This window comes from Podarcis muralis, chromosome 14, assembly GCF_964188315.1.
Source record: "Podarcis muralis chromosome 14, rPodMur119.hap1.1, whole genome shotgun sequence".
Classification (NCBI taxonomy): Eukaryota; Metazoa; Chordata; class Lepidosauria; order Squamata; family Lacertidae; genus Podarcis; species Podarcis muralis.
In genome coordinates, this window is record NC_135668.1 from 46,441,627 (window position 1) to 46,464,406 (window position 22,780).

The window sequence follows — 22,780 nt, forward strand, 5'->3', positions numbered from 1 at the left end:
CGCTCTGGCGGGTAGGTAAATGGCGGTTCCGTGCGCTGCTCTGGTTCGCCAGAAGCGGCTTAGTCATGCTGGCCACATGACCCGGAAACTGTACGCCGGCTCCCTTGGCCAATAAAGCGAGATGAGCGCCGCAACCCCAGAGTCGGCCATGACTGGACCTAACGGTCAGGGGTCCATGTCGCATGTATAAGTTCAGGAGACTTGCTACTTCTTGCAATTCTCTCATTTCAAAATATAGCTAATTTCATTATCATAGCCACATACCTGTCCTTGGTTAATAATGCACTCTGAGCCGCTAAGGTGCTCCCCTTGGTGTTTTTGCAATTACTGTACATCTATCTGGATATTATCAAAGATATGTGTCATCATTTCTGACTCCAAGAGATATACGTAACTTCTCGCTCTGAGCATAATTGCTGAGTGAATATCTGTCTGGATTGGCTGAGTGGGGACAAACCTATAATTTGGCATAGTCTTAAGCCTTTCACAATTAACCAGAAGATCTCAATAAGGAAGACAGCCTCGTTGCTGAATTCGCCCATTCCTACTTCACTGCAAGCTTTCGGACATGCGGGAGATTCTCTTTGAAGCAGGGCTTTCCACACTGACACCGTTCACCAGCTGCGGAATCCTCTGGGCATCTCCCATGGAATCCTTGTGTGCGGCAAAGGATTCTGGGACATGCTCGGTCTGAACGAAGCACTGGTCAGACCTGCTCTGCATCATGTGACTCTTTGCCCTGGAACACACTCAGTACTCCTCCACAATGTTGAAAACTGCAGCCAACCTTTGCCATGGCGAATTATTTGACTCTTATCAGCTCCAGTCAACATAATCAATAGGCTGTTCCATACATTTAAAGCACTCCCCCACCTGCCAAAAACAGAATCCTGGGATCTGTACTTTAACTGCTCCTCACCACTTCCTAGCCCTGACCTGGTAGCAGATACAGAGAGAATGAACCAGACACACAATCTGTTGTGTGTTGACACACCTGCTGAAAAACGCTGGGCAATGTCAGAGGAGTGGGAGTCAGCCCCCCCAAATATTTATGCTAAAAGGTCTGGACTGTAAAATGAAAACATATTATGCAATCCCTGAGATCCCAGGAGCTGGGGTGTGGCTTAGGCGGCCAGAGGATATAGGATCTCTCTCCTCAGCCTTCCGCTTGCCAGAAACAAAACAAGATGTTTAGGGAAGTTTTTAATATTTAATGCTGTATTGTTTTTAAGTCTCGATTGGGAGCCGCCCAGAGTGGCTGGGGAAACTCAGCCAGATGGGCGGGGTATAAATAATAAATTATTATTATTATTATTATTATTATTATTATTATTATTATTATTATTATTATTATTATTATTATTATTATCTCTTTCCTGATTTTCACCCCCCTCTCCTCCTTTTTGTGTTTTATCTTGCATAACTTGAACTTGGCTTTGTTTGGACTGAGTTGCACCTGCAACCTTGCCCTTGTTTGTGACTGTTTGGCTAAGATGCACTGTTTTGCTAAGGGCACCCACTTTCAGAGAAGCTGGTCTGCCACTACTGGTCTTCACACTGATAAGCCCTTGATAAGCCTCTCAGTCTCTTTCCTTTATTTGTGCTTCCTGCAGCAAGCAAGCAAGCAAGCAAGCAAGCAAGCAAGCAAGCAAGCAAGCAAGGAGCCATGCAACTATGGCTCCCAACTTGAAGAAAAACCAGGTGATTTGAATCTCTCCAAAATGGAGATTCTAAAGCCTACGTCTTTGCTAACCCAAAGATTGCATGATGGCTTTGTAAGGAAACCAATTTTTCCTTTTTTTAAAGTTGCTTGGAACCCTTTTCATCTTTGCTTTACTGTCAGCAAATGGAGACTCTGTGAGTAAAATAGTCACCTATGATTTATTCTAGCCTAAATATTTTCATGGGAACATTTGTTTAAAGGTGGATGAGGGCAGTAAATCGAACCGAGTTTTGATGTGCTTGGAGCCATCACCACTGTGCTAACTCTGCTATGAGAGAGTAAGAAATCTCTCTTCCAAACATCTCTCTCCAATACTTAACCACTATATGGTGACACATTTACACCATGAAGTGGACACTTAGCCAGTAAAATGACAGCACATGTGAAACTTGGGACTGGGAGATCTTACAAGTTTATTTGTGGGGGTTTTTTAAATGTCTATGCTGTTGTTTCTCCCACTAGGGAACCAAAAGCAGCAAACACCACTGAAATACAAAACTATCAAAAGAATATCAAAACGCAACACTGAAATAAGGCAATCAGCAGTTGGAACAAAAAAGGCAAAAAAACAACAACAAACAAACAAACAAAAAAGAAGAAGTCCTTGCTTCAGCTTCCCCCAAAGGACACTTAAAGAGCAAAGTCTTCCACCAGGAACCTGAAGGCATACAGGGCTCCAAACAGTGCAAATTCCAGTTGACACCACAACCAAAAAGTCCCTGCTCCACCTAGTCAAACCTCAATGGGTTGGGAAACCCAGAGTAGAGCTTCAGACACTGGTGCATACAACAGGCCACACCTGGGAGAAGGTGGTCCATAGAGGTTAGAATTGATATCAACAACTGTTTTAAAAAGTGGCACATTATCTGTGTAGTCCTGCTTTAGTTTCAGGGAGTATGTTGAAGTCAATCACTCTGTGAAGAAGCTTTATTAGCAGGGCAGCAGTACTTCCTGGCAATGTTAATTGCTTCTGTGCAACTATCATAAACCTATGTTTTACTGCAGGTTAATTGCTGCGGCTTTAGGGACAGCCATAAAGCATACAGGAAGGAATGCAACGGACAGGTGAGTCTGCCTCACTTGAACTGGACCCTAGGGGTTCATTATCTGTTATATCCACTGCAGCCGAATCAGCTGCCTCTTTCCAGCTGCCGCAACACAGGGTCACAGCTGCCTGCGAAGTTCTCCTCCACAAGCCCCAATGAAAGAACTGGGAGTGTGCCCCCAGAGAGGTCAGGTCTGTCTGTCTCAAGCCCTTCAGGGCCCCCAAAATCTGGGCTGTGTCTGATGATCACACGCAGCCCTGTGGCCACATTTGTTTAGATGTGAACCTGCATTCTGCACAACTCCTGCTACTTCCTCTGGGACTCATGAAGGAAAAGACTGCATTGCAGAGCCAGCTCCCAAACTCTTAGGTTTCTGCCTGCTCCATACATTTCAATGCAGAATAACATGCTCCGCTTAAATAAAATAAAATGCTATGTTGGTTGCAGTTCTTAAACGGGCAACTGTTTGCTTCTGAAATTATAAAGGCACAAACCTCTGTCACTGAAGAACACTCTCTTTTTTCGGTTCTATGGATCGCGTAAATTAATTCCTCTACTACCGACTGCCTGAAGTTAGGTGGAAAGATAGTTAAAACTGACTGAAGGGGCTTTTCGGTGATGGGACGTTGCTGTGAAAGAGGCTCTTCTTCCAGATTAAGGCTGCAAATGCACAATACATTTAAAGCACACGGCTTTCCCCAAAGAATCCTGGGGGAACTGTTGTTTGTTAAGGGTACTGGGAACTGCAGCTCTGTAGGGGATAAACTACAATTCCCAGGATTCTGTTTGTGGAGGGGGAGGGGAGTATGTTTTAAATATATGGTGCACATGCAGACCATATCAAACCAGCAGATACCAGAAAGCATTCCTTTACTTACCTAGGAGAGCTACTTTCAAGTGTCAAGATGTAGTTAAGAAACCCCTTTTCCCCTGCACAGAGAACAGCAGACATGTTTAGCTGCAGAATTCCATGCACAGCATAGTGTGGGTTTGGGCTGTCTTGCAGTAAGGGAGACAAAGAGGGTTTGTAAGAAAGAGAAGCTGTGCTCCTGCGGCCTAGGAGATGGGGGAACCCCTTCTCTCTGAACGGAAAGAAATGGAAAGAGAGCCAGGCCATCAGAGGACACAACCATACCATTAAAACCAGTACGACTTCATTGATTTGGGAGAGGGACTGGAGACCTGAGCGACAAAGGACAGGGCACTTCCATGATTTTCCAGGTAATCCTAATGAGGATGGAGGGAAGGATATGCGCTTAGCTTCCAAACTGCCCCTGGTTCCTGCTACCTTCAAGGGCTGCGCCACACACAACACTTTTGCAGCAGTTGTTTTCCTGCATGGCTGAAGGTGCCAATGGATGGACATGGGCCATTCTGCGCCATGCGCATAAGCTTTCTGTGCAGCAGTGGGAATTGCACCCTCCCTCTTGTGCAGTTTTGTGAGGTTAATCCAGAAAAGGTAGTTTCCGTGGAGGCAGCTCCTTTGGGGTCCTGCAACTCTCTTCCACACAGGTAAGTACATACTTGTCAGGAGAGTTTTCTAAATATCCCCAAAACACCCAGAGAAATTGGGCGGAGGGTCTAGCTTTTCCATGGTTCTGTTTATCCCCTGTGCTCATTGCCAAAGCCCTCCACAAGGAGGAAGAAGAAGCTTTTGTGCCTTGGCTGCTGATTTCCTTAGCTGCCGGCTTCCCTTCTGACATCTGAAGCACGCTGAGTCCTTGCTGAAAGGGAAGATCAGCACAAAGGCCTGAGGAAGAACAGGACCACGCCGGTTGGAGGGACCTTGGTGCGAATGGGATCGTTGAGCTTGTAGGTCCCCATGAACAACTTTTCCAGCACTTCATAGACCTTGTAGCCTGCCTTGCAGTCCAAGATGCCCAGAAGTCCCAAAGTCGTCACAATTGGCTTCGGTGTCCCATCGGTGCCATTGTTCATCACTGCTACCGCGAACTGGCCATTGACGAGGGGCCTCTTCCATACTTCCAAGTGTTGGCTCTGTCAGGCAGAGATGGGGAGAGGCTTGGTTACTGACATTTAGCTTTATGCTGGGAAACTACAGGGTAACTCACTTAAAGATCTAAAAGAACGCCTCACCCGTTATAAATGCAATCAAAGACTTCCTGCAGGCACCACCTCATCAGAAGGTCAGATGTGTCTGTCATGGACTGGCTGACTGGATACAGAGGAATGGTGGGAGACACCAGCTGGGGAACCCCCAGGGGAAGAAGGCTCAGAGCCTGGGGATTGGTGGTGGGATGACAGTGAGCGGTCAGAGAGAGAAAAGAGAGCAGACTGGGAGGAGCAGGTGTCGGAAGCAGAAGAGGCAACAGGGTTTAGTGAGAAGGGAGAGTCTGTGCCAGAGAGCAGTCCAGAGTCAAAAGCAGAAGCAGTGTGTGTGTGTGTGTGTGTGTGAAGAAGCAGAGTTGAGGCAGGCTGCTGAAGAAGTCAGGGAGTCTCCCCCTCCTGCTGCCACCAGCTCCCCTCCCTCCTGGTCTCCTAGAACACGCAGAGAAAGGAAAAGAGCAGAGATGGGTTGTGCATAGACACAGTTGCAACTGCTTTGGAAAGACCCCTGAAGACGAGAAGCCTTAGAGAGTGATAGCAAGGCGGAGACCTTCAGCCCTTGCAACTGCCTCACTGAGGGCACGACCTTCTGGGAAGAGTTGCTGTGATCACTAGGCCTGCGCTATTTTGGTTTCTTTGAATAAAGAGCTAACTGCGCTGACAGTGTTTTCTTTATTGTTGACCTACGCTCGACTCCGGGTCCTGACACGTATGATGTAGGAATCCAGCCTACTCCTTTGAATTCCCTCCCTTTACACCACATGTGAGGGAGCTTTGGCCCTCCAGGTATTGATGAACAACAACGCCCACCGTCCCTGGTCACTTACTATGTTTGCTGGGGCTGATGGGAGTTGAAGTTCGGCAACATCTGGCAGGCCAAAGGTTCCCCACCCCTCCGTTGCATACTAGTCAGGCGCCATCTTTGTCATCTTTTCGGCACCTGCTGAATACTTTTCTCTTTCAACAAACTTTTCAAGTGGAGATCTTTCTGCCACTCAGCATCAGAGCTGTTTTTGAACACGGAATTGTTTTTAAATGTTTGCATTGTGTTTGTTTATGTAACTGGTTTTAGACGTGTTTACGCTTTTCTTTTTTATGGTTGGAGCTCAGAATCTGCATTACAATTGACTTTTGTACAGCGCCCAGTCATTTGGACATTGGATAAATATTTATCACTGGGCATTGCCATCGCCACAATTACCATTCATTCGTAAGCTGCTGCCTTGACACTGTGTACAGGAAATGGCAGCGATTCCGCCCAAGCCATCTGGCACCGGACTGCTTTGTCAAAGGGTCTGGTGACCTACAATGCACACAATCTCTGCACTGTGCCTACGAACAAAATTCGTAGTTGCCTTATACTGGGTCAGACTCACTGACTGGCTCTTCAGGGTTTCAGGCAAGAAGTCTACTGGGAGATGGCGGGAATGGAACCTGAGACTATTTGCATGTGAGGCAGAGCTATGCAGACTTCCGCTCCCTCTTGAGGTCACAGTCCATGCAACTCTGCAGGGATGTGACACGTACAGAAGTGGAGGAGTTTGGGGGAGGCAGTGATGGTGTTACTCCTGATGGTCAGCATTTGCTGGCCTGCTTCCGATAGGAAAATGACTGTGGCCAGTGCTGTAGTATCGGAAGTGACAATAAACTCTTTATTAGCAAAACAGCATCTGCACAGGAGTGTCAGGTCTAATGAGCAACTCAGGTCTTGCCCCCATGAAGCAGTTGACGAGACTAAGGATCCTCACAGCCGCCTAAGTCCCCCTCCTCTCCAGGGATTTCTCCCCAAGCAACTGTGCCTGCAGACCTGTCTTTTAGGCCTCTCCTGCCTCTGGGGGACAAGAGGGGAGTGGAGCTCGTCACAGCAGGCGGGGAAGACACTCGACTCTTCATCTCTGCTTCTTGGCCTCCCTCTTCTCCCGCTTCAGCTTCTGCCTCTGATTCTGGACTTCTCTCTACTACAGACTCTCCCCGCTCACTAAGTCCTGTTATCCCTTCAGCTTCTGACACCTCCTCTTCCCAGTCTTCTCCCTCTGACCACTCATCAACATCCCACCTCCACTCCCCGGGCTCTGTGTCTTCTTAGCAGCTGCTTCCTCCGACCATTCCTCGGCACCCAGCCAGTCCTTGACAGCACAGGACTGCAGTGAATGGTTACAACAACATGGGCTTTTTTCAAGCTGGGGACAGGAAACCTGTAGCTCTCCAGAAGCTGCTGGACTACAACTCCCATCATCCCTGAACACTGCTCCCGCAGGCTGGGGCAGATGGATGCTGGGAGTCTGACAACATCTGGAGGCCCGCAGGCAATCCAAACCTGCTCAAGGTGGCTAGCAGAGTTCTGGCTATGGCAACCAAATTCCCAGTATTGGCACAACCTAATCCGGGGTGTGACAAAGAGAGTGCACAGAGCTATTATTAGGTTCGATACTCTGCTTAATTATTACCCTGCTGTGCCTATCAATCCCAGGAATTGGTAATGTGTGTGGGGGAAACCTGCAGGCCGCGACTATCAGCAGGTATCAAACTCACAGCTGGAGCCTCATTACAAAATGAGGTGTGGCTCCCATTGATTTGGGATCAGGTGGAAGGGAGGCCCGTGTGTGGGAGGGACAGATATCCGGGGGAGGAGGGTGTCGCCGGAGTAATATTAATGACCAAGAAGGTAAGAAAACAAATCGCCTGCTGGTTGCAGGAAGGAGCGGGAGGGCAAAGCGCTAAGTTGCGATGCTGATCGAGTTCACATGCCACAAGGGAAGAGTGCGTGCGAGGACAATTACGGAAAGAAGGAGCCGGGAGCCTGGTGCTGGCCAAGGTGGCCTCAGGAGACTCAAAAGCCCAAGCTGGATCCTGCCACAAAGCCAGCTGCTGCTGTGTCATCCAGTGCTTCAGTGGCCATGTAGGAACTGCTCCTAACTGCTCCTGCTCATTTGTGGCTCTTTCTTCCCCTCTGTTTACCTTGAATAGAAAAATGGTTACACAGGACATCCCGTTTCTGGTTTCCTGGTTTCAGAGCTTCTGCCCAACTTGGAAAATGCCACATGTTGTTTTTGTTACAAACTGGCATTGCTGAGCCTCTCCAGCCCCTCCCATGTCCCTCAGTTGTTTATGGCGATGTCCAGCATTCAGGGAAGAGCTGTGCCTCAGCGGTAGAACATTTGCTTTGCCAAGAGAAGGCCTAAAGTTTGAGGAACAACCCCTGCCTGAAACCCCTACCAGTCTTGAGCTGCCAGTCAGGGCAGACAATACTGACTTAGATGCACATTGGCACAAAGCAGCTTTCTATGAATTACTCCACAGCGGTGAAGTACAGTGTTTGACATGAGAAGGCTAAGAAGCGATCTGTGTAGGCAAGCAAAGAAACATCAACAAAGGCTCCATTGTATTATTATATTAATCACCTTCTAAACCTCTGTCTCAGGGCCATTTACACATAAAACAGAAACAATATTCCTGGGACTCTAGGAATCCTGCTGCAACCCTATCTTAGCGCCAAAGCACCTGCTTTGCAGGCAGGCCCCAGGTTTTATCCCTGCCACCTCCAGTTAAAGCAAGGGTGGGGGACCAAATGAGTTCCTCCAGGCCACTCTAGCTGGTGCTCAAGTCTCTCCCCAGGACACACCCGGGAGGGCTGCCTGGTTGGCGCTGACCCGTGACACAGCCTTTTCAGTGGTAGCTCCCCAGTTGTGGAATGCCTAGTGAGGCTGCCTCGCTACATGATTGCTAACTTTCAGAAGGGAATGGAAAACATTCCTGCTTTTGCTGGCTGAAGAATACTGTTCCTGGCAACCCTGAGATCAGTGGATGAAAGTACCGCATTGGTCCGAATATAAGCCGCACATTTGAAATTGGAGGGGGGGGGGGAAGAAAAAAAGAAAAAATACCCCAACATAAGTCACTCCATTCCTCGCTACTCCTGGCTGCATATTGGATATTGGGGGGGGGGGGGAGCTGCGCTGTGTTGCTGTTGGCCTTTCCCCTTCCTCACCCTCTCTCCCTTCCTGGCCTTGGGGGAGAGGATGGGGGACCACGCACAGGGTGGGCACCGCTTTGCCACTTTCCTGGTTGCCTACTGTAAGGTTGAGAATATAAGCCGCACTTTAACTTTTCACGGTTTGAATTTGGGGGGGAGGAAGTGAGACTTATATTCAGGCCAATACGGTATGTTTTTTATTGTGGTTGGCGTTTAGAATGTTTTAATCTGTTTTGGAATGCTTTTGCTTTGATTTTTAATTGTATATCTTTTTGCAGCCCTGGGGTGCATGGGAAGAAGCCAGGGATACAATTTTAATTAAATGATGAGAATAATAATAATACTCCCTTCCATCTCCCCTCAAGTGATTCTGCCTAGTTGGAATGCCTAGTTGGAATGCCTTCCTGAACTAGGAGAACGCCTTATGCTTGCCTGGCTGGAGAGGTGTGTGTACAGTAACCTCGGACTCCTACACAGCTGACTTTCGTCAAATAACTTGCTTCACTCACTTCCCCCTGGCTCCACCCACTGTCCCATTGGCCACACCCATTTTGCCTTTGGCCCCACCCACCACAGGCACACAGCTTTCAGACTGCAAAGAGGTTCCCTGCACAGAATTTTGCTTAATGGTTGCCATTAATTTGATTTTAATTAATTTTTATAATGAAAGGTTTTTAGAATGTTGGATTATTTTGATTGTTGTTAGCCGCCCTGAGCCCAGCTTTGGCTGGGGAGGGCGGGGTATAAATAAAATTTATTATTATTATTATTCCCTGGACCTGAGTTGAAGAAGAAGAAGAAGAAGAGTTTGGATTTGATATCCCGCCTTTCACTCCCCTTCAGGAGTCTCAAAGCGGCTAACATTCTCCTTTCCCTTCCTCCCCCACAACAAACACTCTGTGAGGTGAGTGGGGCTGAGAGACTTCAAAGAAGTGTGACTGGCCCAAGGTCACCCAGCAGCTGCATGTGGAGGAGCGGAGACGCGAACCCGGTTCCCCAGATTACGAGACTACCGCTCTTAACCACTACACCACACTGGCTCCTAAGAAGGATCTTGGGGGACAGGGAATTCATGAACAGGGGGACTTAAGACCTTGGAGAGCTGCTAATAATAATAATAATAATAATATCTTTATTGTCATTGCCCCCTCTCGGGGACAACGAAATTACTTGGCTGCTCCATCCACCCAGGTAGGGCACTCCACACAAAATCAAAACAACTATAAAAACACTAATTAAAACAATACAGTATAATACAGCAAGGAAGATTAGATGACTTTCAAAGTCCAGGCTTCCCATTCAGGGCCGAGATCGCTCTGGAGAAGAAGCTGTTCTTAAGACGGCTCGTTCTTGTCTTCATCGTCCTGTATCTCCGTCCCGACGGCAGGAGCTCGAAGAGACAGTGACCAGGATGCGATGGATCTTTTACTATGTCCAGTGCCTTCCTATGGCACCTTGTGGCATAAATCTGCTCTAAGGTGGAGAGTGGGCAGCCAACAATGCTCTCTGCTGCCTTAACAACTCTGCACAACCCCATCCTGTCCTGGGTAGTACAGCTTCCGTACCACACACATAAGCAATAAGTGAGCACGCTCTCAATGGCACAGTGATAGAAGGCAAGCAGCAGTTTCTGTGGAAGATGGTTTTTCCTTAGAATTCTCAAAAAGTACAGTCTCTGCTGCGCCTTCTTCACAAGCCCCCTTGTGTTGACACTCCAGGACAGATCCTCTTGTAATTCAATGCCCAAAAATCTGAACGTTGTTACCCTTTCCACACAGACCCCATCAATCAAAAGTGGCTGGACATTGCTCTAGGGGATGCTGAGGTAGATGGACTAAATCTGGTGCTGGCACAAGGTGGCCTTGTACGTCCATATGCAACTTAGCTGCATGGACAACCCATTCCATGGATGACATGTTTTCAGGCTCTTGCAACCACCCAGAGGATAAAGAGTGTTACTGCTCAGGTCCCCGTCTCAGTGACTCAGTAACCGTACCTTTGCAATACGCTTCCCTTGAATCCCCAGATTGTCTTGGTTGATGTAGATGAGCAGTGGGTTCTGCAAGATGTTCTTGGCCTCGGTCGAGATAGTCCGTAAGTTACAGGACATGAAGAAAGGGGCCGCCAGCACTGCCCACAGGGCCACCTGCACTTTCGACTGCTCGTAGCTCAGGCCAAAGTTACCAATGATCAGCTGGCGGGGGGGGGGGGAACACAACACAAGAGAAAGAACATTTTATTCAGCAGAGTGTCATCTTCTAGAGGAAGAGCAACACAAAAGGAAAGGAAAAAATGATTTACAGCTTCGAAACCGGATCCTGAATGTAAAGACAAATTGGAATGAGTTTATCCCTGATTAGGTTTGCCATGGCCTGATGGTTATTACCTTGTGGTAACACAGAGGCAGGTTTTGGTGCCAGTGTTGCGGAATGCCCTCCCTGCTGAAACATCACAGCCCTCCATATATGCTGGCATTCCTCCAGCCCTTGAAGACACACCTGTTTAGGTAAGTGTTCCCCTGAACGCAACATACAGTTTTATTGCTTTAACTGTTCAATGGTATTAATTATCACACTTCTTAATGGTTGATTGTATGTTTTAATGCCTTCATGGATTTGTTAATTGTGTATTTTAATTATGTACTAATTTTAATCGTCGTAAAACACTTGGAAGCCATTCTGGCAAAAAAGCGGTATATAAATCAATAATAACCACAACATCTTATTTTAAATATTCAAAGGGCACCTTTCCAAGCGAGTTATTACAACTACTAGCTGCCAAGGACTTGCAGAATGAGGTATTCTTATTTTGGCATTTGTAATAATAATAATTAGAAGACTGCCATTTTATACAATAAATTACTGGCTTGCAAAGTAAACCATGCAGTAACCTTCAAGGTGGGCCACTACCCCTGGGGACTGCTGAGCATGGGCACCACTAAAAGTGGAGGGCAGCCCTGACTCATGGGGGGCACAATTCATGGGGGGGTTCTGCTGAATTACCTGATCAGCTCCTATCATCCCTGACTGCTGGCCATGGTAGCTGGGGCTTGGGAGCCCTGCCACAATTGCAGAGGCACAGATTTCCCATCCCTGCTTAAGACAGCATCTTCCCCATTGGATAGGTAGATTCCTATCAAATTCACGTTGATTCTTTTTGTACACCTTTGAAGTTTTTCTTGCAATCAAGCAGTATATAAAAATAGTGTCAAATAAATCAACTATTTTCTACCTGTGGGCAGAAAAACTTGAAAGGCAGTACAGTCGTACCTTGGTTTTTGAACAGCTTAGTTCTCGAATGTTTCGGCTCCCAAACGCCGCAAATCCGGAAGTGAGTGTTCTGGTTTGTGAAATATTTTTGGAAGCCGAACGTCCAATGGGGCTTCTGTGGCTTCCGATTGGCTGCAGGAAGCTGGCTGCAGCCAATCAGAAGCTGTGCTTTGGTTTTTGAACGTTTGGAAGTTGAACAGACTTTCGAACAGATTCCGTTCAACTTCCAAGGTACGACTGTATAGGAATTAAAAGCGCTGGAAATTAAAAGGAAGCTCTGCGGAACAGAGGAAGGAAAACACCCTCTAGTGGTTACTTGGAGTGTGCAGGTTGTCAGGCTTGGTTTAGGGATTTCCCTGCCTCTCTTATCATTTGCAGTCCAAATGTCCTCCTAAATCAGACCTACAGTCTTCTTTTCTCAGATTGCCTTGGAGCTATTATAAGAAGTGCAGTTTCTGGATCAGACTGAAGCCCTTCTCACCGACCATCCTGTCTCCAGAGCAACCACTCAAGATATCTCTGGGAAATTCGTGACTGCAGCACGCAAGGTGACAGCCATTCCTTGGGGTTTGTTCCAAACAGCCAGAATTCAGAAGTGTCCTGTTTCTGTGCATGAAGGTTCCGCAGGGCAACATTCTGTCCTAGATGTTATTTAGCATCTAAAGGAAGCCACTGGGAGCAGACTTTTGGTGCTATCAGCAAACTGATGGCATGCAGCTCTAGTTCTCTGAATCAGGAGAGGTCATGCAAGACCTGGACTGGTGCCTTAATGCTGTGGGCACCTGTGGATTGGATGAGGGGCAGTAAAGTGAGTTTGGATCCTGGCAAGGCAGATGCTCTGTGGGTAAATGGTGCTCAAATTCGAGTTGCCTGTTCTGGACAGGGCTGTGCTCCCTCTAAAGGTACATAGCTTCCCCATCCTCAGAGGAAAAAGGACATGGACTCCAAGGCTATCTTTGCTTGGGAGGGGATCCTTTGCAAGTCCCAGCATCAGAGGAGTCCACAATGACAACACTTCTCTAGCGTTGCCTTCCAAAGACACCAGCTCGGAGGAGCTGGTAGAAACTTGGACTTCCTACACCACTGGCTGCTGAAAATATCAGGGTCCCTTTAAGAGTAGAGGCTCCACTTACTACGGGAAGGGAAAGCTGCTCAAAGGAGACTGCAGGCTGATTTAAGGCTCAGTCTGGGTTTGAAGGATGTTGGAGCAACATTCAGGCCTTCCTTATTGGACTGGCAGACTATGGGAGCTATCCAGGGTGCTACCTGGCTTGCCTTCTGACCTCTGCTCTGACTGACCTTATTTATCTAGACTTGTCTGGCCTGGCCTTGCTAGGGGCCTGATCCTGGTTTGACCTGACTTTCTGGAAGTGGTGCTGGCAACCTGTAACCTGGCTATCCCTGGCCTCTGTGCCTGGAACATGCCCCCCACTGGGGTGAGAACCCTGCCACCACACCTCCCGGTAAGTCCAAACAGAAAAAAATATCTTCCCATGTCTAATATTTTCTGCCCCGGGACAGAAATTTTTCCAGAGCACCTTTGGATGTCTGCCTTCTGCAGTCTCTTCTGTGCATCGATGCTGCTATTGTGTTTCTGTCTTCTCCCTAAAAGCAACCGTCTACAATCCTAATACTGCCTTTAGTGTTTCTCTTAGAGCCTACAAGAATTCTAAGCAGAAGGAACAGCAGTATGGGAAGAGTTGGCTTTACCGTATCAGGATCATTCCACCTTCCCGGTCCTGCAACAGGCTGAATTATGTCCTGATGATTTCCGTACCACTCAATGATGTGGAAGAGGCTGTCCCAAGAGTCTTCAATATCACCAAAATTTCTCCACAGGTTACATATTTTGCCAAGTAAGGTATAATTCACCTGGATAAAAACAACAGGGACACAATGGCACAGATGTTGCTAGGAATCTGGTGCTGCCCGTGCGCTTGCTGCTGCACTCAAGCAGTACAAGCTCACAGGCTGAGCAAATGAACAGAAAGAAATCTTATAACTAACTGCTGTTGGGTCAAGTACAGCCCCTTGTCCCGACCACACCTGGACCAATGAGGACAAGCGACTGGTGAAGCACATACAGGTGATATACAATAACACTCCTCGCTAACTAGCTGTCTAGGCATACTATGACTGCAGACCTGTGCTCTGCCTCAGACGGTTGGAGCAACAGTGTAATCCACCCCCTGTCCCTTCTTAAACCCCATCCCCCGGCTGATGCAGTCCAGTTGCCTTAAGCCTTTCCTTTAATGGGGGAAACAACAGAAGAGGGAATGCCCAGGGGTTTTCCAAAGACATGACCCCCTCTAGGAGCTCTCCAGGCCCTCTTGCAGCTCATCCCACACCTTAGGCTCCTGCCCGTCCCTGACACCCCTTGAAGGTAGTCATCCATCTCCATGCAGAGCCTGAAGGTGAAGAGAGGAAAATGCCAGGCTGGTTGGTGGGCAGCGATGGAGTGGTGTTTGCCATCACCCCGTACCCCTTCCCCCAGACTGGCAAAAGCACTTGCTGACCCGGGTTCTATCCAGACACAGAAACCCCATTTATGAAACACGTCTTGTCTCCCATCTCTACCCGTGCAATAAATGGTCCCATGGTCTTGAGAATGTTGCCTGTCCCAGGGCAAAGGCAGAGACACAGAAACAGGTGCAGAAATTACCTTCGGCGGAAGGCCCCCCTCGTAGGCAGGCCAGCTGCAAGAAAAGGCAATGGGCCGTCCTGTTTTGTTCAATGCCGCACTCATCTTTGGGTAGCCTGGGCAATAAAGAAAGACAGGGCTGGCAACGGGCTGTTTTTAATACTGACAAAAGCAGTGGCAGCTGGTTTGCTGGAACCGGTGGGGTGGAAAGCAGGGAGGTCAACAGCAGGTGGCACTAGAGCAAATGGTATCGTTCTCCTCTTCCCTGCTAAGTTCTACAAACACAACAGGGAGCCTAAGGAGGAGGAGGAAGGTGACAGGCAGTGCCCCCCCCACTGGCTGGAAGTAAGGAGGGAGGGAGGGAGGTGGGGGTTGGCTGAGGTCAGACAGAGCTTGATGGGCCCGGGCCCCATTTGCCCAAATGAACCAGCCTCCATTGTTACAATGGCACAATGTCTATGCAGGCATGCTGAAGCCCACTGATTTCCACAGACATTGGTACATCTAACTCAACACTAGCATCTAACTCTATTTTTGTAAACCGCTTTGAGTTTTGTTTCATTTTTGAATCAGGCGGTGCATAAATCTTATGCAATGAACAACTAAACAGGACCGCTAGTGCTCAAAAGGACTACAAAGCAAAATCATTTAATGTATCCACTGCCTTTGTGGATTACCCCATTTTAAAAAAGGACAATCTGGGATTTGCTGGCTTCAACTGAAAATCCCCTCCTTCCTGCGATCCTTCCTACTTATTGACAGGCACAGACCTGCTGCCTTGATGGAAGAATTGGAGAAGCAGCCATCCAGCTTCAGCATGTCAACCCCCCACTCGGCAAAGGTCTTCGCATCTGTCTCAATAGTATCCAGGGTCGTCCCAGGGTAGCCTGAGCAGGTCTTGCTGCCCAGGTCACTGTAGATGCCAAACTTCAGGCCTTTGGAGTGAACCTAGGTGAGAAGAGGCAAGAGGGAAAGCCATGACCCCAGAGTCCAGTGGGGACCATGACACAGAGTCAGAGGTTACAGTGATACCAGCTCCAGAAAGGGGCCATGTTCCCGACTCTGAGCATGATGTGGGGATCCTGAGGCTGGCAGGCTCAGCAATCTCCTACAGTTAATGAGCCTTTTTCAGCCTGAGGTCCACATTTTCTTCTGGGCAGACTTCCAAAGGCCGTGTGCCACTGGTTGGTGGAGCCAGAGGCAAAACTGGGTGGAGCAAAGAATACAAATTTTAACTTTTTTGTCAACTCTTTTATTTGCTTTTGTCATATCAGCTTATTGAATAAGCACAACAGACTACAACAAAACAAAAATTCATAGAAGCGCAAATTTCCCCAAGAGCAAACACAACTGTTAAGGCTTCATTGCATTTCAAATAAAGCAAAGGAGACAGAATCATTTAGTTTGCTAAATATGCTGCATCTGAATTAAGGGTCGTCTTGCAAAAGTCTGTTTTGAGGAGAATTCAGTTATGACCTTTATAGAGTTTCTATACATATTCACACACTCCTCTCTATCCTCCATCCAGATAAGTAAGAGGTGTTCCAGTGCACCTGCTGGAGCACACTGCTCTCTCAGAGTTCTTGGTGCTGAGACAACTAACTTGCCTCATTGTGCCTTGTGGGCTCCTCCTCAAGGGCAGAAAACGACTTACAGGAGGGTCCAAAGTTCAATTTGTGGCGTGTATGCTTTCCATTTGGCTCTGGTTAAAATGTTTTGGCTGAAATCAAGTGAAAAGTGTGTTTCTTTATGGCCCAATTTGCACAGCACAGAAAGTTGTGCAATCCCATTCAGGACATGCCAGAGTCAGTAGGCGTCTGGTGCCTGTTGAAGAATCTTACTCTAGCAGGCATTGTAACTGAATACTGATTTTGTCATTTTAACTCATTTTCATTGTATTGACTTTCTTGTACACTGCAATTAAGTGGCGTATATACTGTTGAAATAAATAAAAACCAATACACAAGAGGGTTCTTTCATGCCTTCTTGTTTGTGCCAAATGGAAACAAATCATGATCCTGACTTGCTGTGTCTGAATTAGGCATCGTGGCTTGTTTGGCTCCATTAAAGCACAACTAGCAAGCCAAGAAGAAACCATGACTACATTAACACTATTAATTAAATTGGTTAACCAATTGTCACACAAAAATAGCATATGTAGAAGCACTTTTACACAAAAACACATACAAAGTCCGTAAGAAATACACAAAGCTACATCCTCTGTAAACTACAGCAGAAGCTTAATCTTAAGTAGCTTTTTTCTTGCAGCTTTTAGAGAAATCTGAAAGCTTTCAGAACAAATGAATTTTATTGAACTTACGTAATCGGCAAGGGCTTTAATGCCACTGGGGAACCTTTCGGGGTTTGGCTGCAACCTGCCTTGCGCGTCTCTTTTATTTGCTGCCCAGCAATCATCCAGGTTGACATACTTGTAGCCGAGCCGCAACCATCCGTCGCCAGCCAGCCTGTCTGCCATAGCCTTGATCAAGTGTTCACTGTTAATGAACAAGTTAGAAAGCTAGTGTGAACAGGGCCTTGCTATGTTAGATGGCCGGTTTGAAAAGCCACCCTTTATCAACTCTTTCTGGAGCTGCTCTGCCTAATGTGATTGAACTTGACAAACATCAGCCTAGACTAATACATAACATGTTGAAAACAAAAACGAAAAAACCCAAGATTTCCAGAGATGATCTATATGATGCTGGAGCTTAGCTGCGTAGAGAGGAACAGAGAATTGTCATGCAAGCCCTTTAAAAGAGGGCTGGTTATAAAAAGCCTTTTAATAAAATGGAGACATTATTAACATTGGGGCAACCAAGGCACTGATTAAACAAGCTGCAAATTGCAACAGTACACTTGAAGCCTGGGTTTGTTTAGGTATGGCAATGGAAGAGTCTCACAATCTCTATTTAAAAGAGTGGAAACAACTTGTTTAAAGTAAGCCTCAGCAAAGCAATGTCCACCATCTGAAAAATGTTTTGTTGCCTCATTGTGGGATGAGACATGGCCAGTCCAATGCTTTACTTTTCCTGTCCTTGTGGCTACACTGATGTGATCTAAGAGGTGTGGTATGGGACTTCCCTGAAGCATCACTGAAGGTATGGGGGGGGGAGAACCTCTTAAGCAGGGGAAAAGAGAAGACTGTACCAGATCTCATTGTTGTGTTCTTGGTTTCAAAGGGATATAAGTGTGGGGAGCTGAAATAAACCTGCAGGTGCATCTGTTCAAGTAAGCTAAAATTTCCTTAGGATACTGGTGCAGTTTTCCTCATTAGAATGATAGGTTCCAAAAAACTTAAGGTTCAAGCCACAAAGAGTAGCATGTGCGTTTCATGCACCTTTTAGTTGATGCAGACTTCAGGTAAAAACCACAGGCAGACAACCCCTACTATTGCATTAATGGTTTGCTAGGATGTAAAGAACAAACCAAACCAGTGGAATTCCTCACTTTATGACCATTCCCCCCTCCCCGCAATCCCCCCCCCCAAACTATTGTTTTAATAACAGCATCCAAGTCAACAGCTTCAGTACAACTTGCAGCGCATTTCCCCCACCTGATGCAGTTGTCAGGATCATTTTTGCAGTCTGTGTTACATCTAAAACGTTCCCAAGGCACCCAGCCCATTGGCGGAGTCTTCAGCAGTCCGTTATCCAGGGAAGCACAGCAGGCTGCAAGGCCCAGCAATATCCCCAGGGAAAAGTGCAACATGATTCAGACACCACCCCCTGTAAAAATCAGAAGAGGGCACATCTGATCATGGGAGGTGGAGCAAGGTTGTTTTCTCCTGCTCTGGAGGGTAGAACCTGAACCAATGGCTTCGTTAGATTCCAGAAGATTCTGACTAAACACCAGGAAGAACGTTCTGATAGCAAGAGCTGTTCGATGGTGGAACAGATTCCCTCGGAAGGTGGAACCTTCATTGGAGGCTTTTAAGCAGAGGTTGGATGGTCATCTGTCATGGATGCTTTATATGAGATTATTGCATTGTAGGGAGTTGGACTAGAAGACGCTTGGAGTTCCTTCCAACTGTACGATTCTATGATTCTATAATAATCCAACGTATTACTTCATTTCAGTGGTTTTAAATAATTTTTGATGTTTGAGGCACCTTATATGCATCTTTGGTCACCACAGGAAAGACAATAAGCAAATGGGAAGCAAAAGAAGAGGTACATGTTGCCTTTTCCAATTCCAGGTTGTTTTACTAAGCAATAAGCACCTCTAGTACAGCATTTATTTATTATTCCATTTATGACTCACTTCCCAGGAGGCAGCATGGAGCAATTAACAGTAGAATAAAAATACATGTCAAGCAATTGCATGCATAAAAACCAATTAAAATAGTTTCTTATATACATACATATATACTGTACATCTAAACACATATACATATCCATATACACACGAAAGCACATATAAAATAAATTCAAATTCAGAACGCATACCTACTGAGATAATTACAATTGTTAATATTATTACCTGCCCTTCACCAGCAGGCCCCAGGGCAGGTTACAATCATTTAAAATTAGAATTAGAAACAGCTAAAACAGATTACATTCACAAGAGATGAATATATATATGAACACTATATATTGAAGATGCCACACCCACCTCTGCAAGGAGGGATTTCTGCAACTTAGGGGCAACCACAGAGAATGCCCTCTCCTGGGCCACCCCCACCCTTCCAAGGGTGGTGGAACAATCAAGGTGGCCCCCTCTGTTTACCTTAACACCCAAGACGGGCTGTAAGGAAGGAAGTGGTCTCTCGGATCCTTGAGGCCTAAGTCATTTAGTGCTTTAAACACAAGGGTGAGAACCTTGAATTGGGACTGGCAAGCAATGCAGCTGTTTTAGAACAGGAGTTATACGGGTTGGAACTCCAATTAGTCATCTGCCCACTGGATTTTGGACCAATTGAAGTTTCCAAGTTCTTTTCAATGACAGCTCCAGGTACAGTGTATCACAATAATGCACTCTGGAAGGGTCTGTAGCTGATGAATCAGGTATAGCAGGACAGAGGCAATCTTAGCCACTGAGGCCATCAGGGCCTGATGTAACAATGTTGGTTGGACCCCAGAAGTAGCCCCAAGCTATGAACCAACTCCTTGCAGGGAAGTGCTACTCTGTCTAGAACCCTGTCTTACTATTTTCTGGACTCAGTGAATAACACCACTGTCTCTTGGAGAGTCAGATCTCCATTTAGGAGAGACTTTTAGAACATACTCAATGGGCACCAAAATAACAGAGAAGGCACCTGTCTGATATAAAACTAGTGAGAGTTAAGGACACAAGAACCTGCTGGATCAGGTCAATAGCCCATTTAGTCCAGCATCCTGTTCTCATGCTGGGCACCCAGATGGCGTTGGAAAACCCAAATATTTCCAAAGGGCAAGTGTCACTACACTAAAGGCCCGATTCCAACATTGTGCTGAACAATACAATAACCATCCTATCAGGGGGTCCATTCAGCACAATGTTGGAATCAGCTGATAGGATGGTTATTGTATTGTATTCATTCAACTTATTTTTATTATTGCTTGTTAGCTGCCCTGAGCCCGGCCTTGGCTGGGGAGGGCGGGGTATAAATAAAAATTATTATCATCTGCTGAATGCCTTCTCAAGCAGAACACAATGATGGGGTTGGGAACATAAATGATGAGACAATCTCATCCCCTGTATTTCCCCCTCAAAACTTCTGCTGATCACTCCTTTTATGCTTGTGGCATGAATTACTGCTTAAATCCCTGCTGAATTAAGTTTTCTGCAGAAATTCCTCCACTTCCCTGCCTACCCATCAGGTTAGGCAATCCTAGCCACCAAAGTGCATTCACACGCTTGTGGAATCTCATAAGCCTACCACCAAAACCAGTAGGCAACAAAACACCATTTTGAGCTGATGGCACTGCACACTGGGGAGTCTCTCAGTGATGGCTCCCCTGCTGCTGTGCCCTTGTCTGGATAACGCCACCCACTACATTTGGCTGCAAAAGTGAGCAAGTCTGACGACTAAAACAGGTTTCAAAGGTGCCAGAATTATGACCTTTAAGGAGTTTTTGAATTTCCGTATTGTGTTTTTTTATTATTATTAATGGGTAGGGAGCCATTTTACCCCTTCTCTGTGCGATTCCCCCTCACTGCATTTAGGGTTTTGAATGGCATTTTCGAGCGTCATCAGAGTGACGTCACAAGGGCTGACTGTGACGCCAGCCGGAGAAAGAAAACGCCTCCACTTCTCAACGAGGGCCCTTTAAAACACGCCCCCTCGGGAAAGCTCCTCCCATGTTCCAGGAGGGCCGTGCGCAGGCGCACTGTCCCTGGTGGTTTGAAGGCGGGAGGGTACGTGAGGCCACCACAGCCCGCATGCGCAGTACAGCCGGCTCCCTTTTCTCCTCAGCCTGACAGCCGGTCACGTTCCCCTCCTGAGACAAACGCCGGTGACTAACCCTTCGGGTAAAAAAGGATGGCAGGCGACGCCCGCACCCCATCTACCAGCGGCGCCCCCTGGAAAGCCTCGCGCACCCCCGCCTCATTTACCCGCCTTTCCTCAGGAACTCAGAACAACTCTAATTCCCGGTCAGGGGAAGGGCGGGACTCGCAGAGAGCGGCGGTTGGCCGGACGCACGCGCCCTATCAGCGGCGCCGACGCATAGCACGGCAGCCAACGGCGGGAAGGCTCCTGTCAATTCGACCAATGAGGAGGCGGCGAACTAGGCAGCGGAGGCGTGCCCTGGGACTCAAACGACAGCCAATGGGAAGCGGCGGCATCTCTGTGAGGGGAAAGCGAGAGCGGCGTCCGAGGCCCCGCCTCCCATAGAGGCCCACGTCGCTCCCCGCCTCGTCCAATCAGCCGAAGCCGCGCTTGGAGGAGGCTTCCTCATTGTGGCGCCGCCAGGCGGCCTCCGAGCGGTAGAGGGCGCTGCGGGCGAGGGGAGCCGGGGGCCTTAGGCCGGAAAGGCACGCCAGAGGAAGGAAGCGCGGAGAGGGAGAGAGAAACGGAGAGGCAGAGAAAGGGGCCTGGCTCGTCGTGCCTCCGCCGCGCTGTCTTCGCCTCCTCAGCAGCAGCAGGAGCAGCTAAACGGCCTCCTGACCTGAGGGAGCAGGTGAGGCCCGCGCCCCGAGGCAAGGGGAGGCCTTCACCGCCCGGCAAGGCCTGCGAGGGAGCGGGATGGTGGCGCGGCTCCGCCTCCCGCCTCGGGCCGGGGCTGGGGGCGGGGAGGTGGACGAGGCTCATGAGGAGCCCCCTTGTTGCTCTTTGGGAAGGGAAAGGGGTGCCTGTGGCCCCAGGGAAAGAGGCGGGCGGAGGAGACAGGCCTTAAATAATGTCCAGATTTTTTTGGGGGGGGGACGACACACACGCTACGGGCGGTCTAGAAATATAAGAATAAATAATAATAAATAGCGGCACAAGCCTTCCTGAGCCTGGATCTTGCCCTTCCGGAGGCGCGCGCGACGTGGTGCTCCTTGGTTTGACGGGTCAAGAAGAGGCTGCGTCGCGGGAGGTGGTTTGGGGCAGGGAGCCGGGATGGTGCTCGGCATTCCCGCGCGGAAGCTCAAATGCGGGCGAGGCCGAAGAACCTCCCCGAAGTCTCGTTGGCACCTTGGAGGCGAGGGCAGATTGGTTTCCCGGGCGCGCGTGTAGCGGGAGCTGTGGTTGCCGCCGATCCTCCTCTGCCTTGAAGGTGCCAGGAGGGCGTCTGGTTGAATGAGATGGATGCCCGCGCCTTGCCCGCAAAGTTCTTCTGGTGGCTGGCGATGCCGAAAGGAAATGTATTAAAAGGGGTGTACAGGCGTGTGGAAGAACACTAGTGGGAGTTTGCACGGCTGTTTGGCAGAAAGAGAAATGCTAGCCTACAGGCGCTTGTATGTTACTACTCCCATATGGAAGTGGTGCGAATAACAGCCCATGAGGCTCTGGATCTTCAAGAAGGATGAACTTTTAGGTTGCCGAAACTTCTACCTAAGCCACTGGCATAAAAGAGAGCAACGTAATAGTATTTGGTTGAATGCTTGAGTTTTCATCAGTAGCTCAAAACTGTTAGATTTAATAACAGGCACAGAGAC

At 47.9% G+C, this 22,780-nt stretch overlaps 2 protein-coding genes across 3 annotated transcripts in view; one reads left to right on the plus strand and one right to left on the minus strand.

Annotated features, from left to right (window-relative positions):
* Nucleotides 1–2,317: 2,317 nt before the first annotated feature.
* LOC114584858 (alpha-N-acetylgalactosaminidase-like) lies at nt 2,318–21,702 on the minus strand. Of its 2 annotated transcripts, XM_028707010.2 has the most exons (8): nt 21,254–21,702; nt 18,273–18,444; nt 17,040–17,214; nt 15,490–15,667; nt 14,741–14,835; nt 13,789–13,950; nt 10,806–11,003; nt 2,318–4,767 (listed from the first exon to the last, which is right to left on the minus strand). In XM_028707010.2, exons 2-8 carry the CDS (start codon nt 18,425–18,427, stop codon nt 4,507–4,509), a joined length of 1,224 nt encoding a protein of 407 aa, XP_028562843.1. In that variant the 5' UTR covers nt 18,428–18,444; nt 21,254–21,702; the 3' UTR covers nt 2,318–4,506. The 2 variants fall into 2 exon arrangements, with proteins under 2 accessions (XP_028562843.1, XP_028562844.1); XM_028707011.2 differs by lacking the exon at nt 18,273–18,444.
* Nucleotides 21,690–22,780, plus strand: part of ZC3H7A (zinc finger CCCH-type containing 7A) — a 29,935-nt gene continuing 28,844 nt past the window's right edge. Inside the window, exon 1 of the mRNA XM_028707004.2 lies at nt 21,690–21,819. The gene's annotated coding sequence lies outside the window, so the exon portion shown is untranslated. The remainder of the gene's footprint in view (nt 21,820–22,780) is intronic.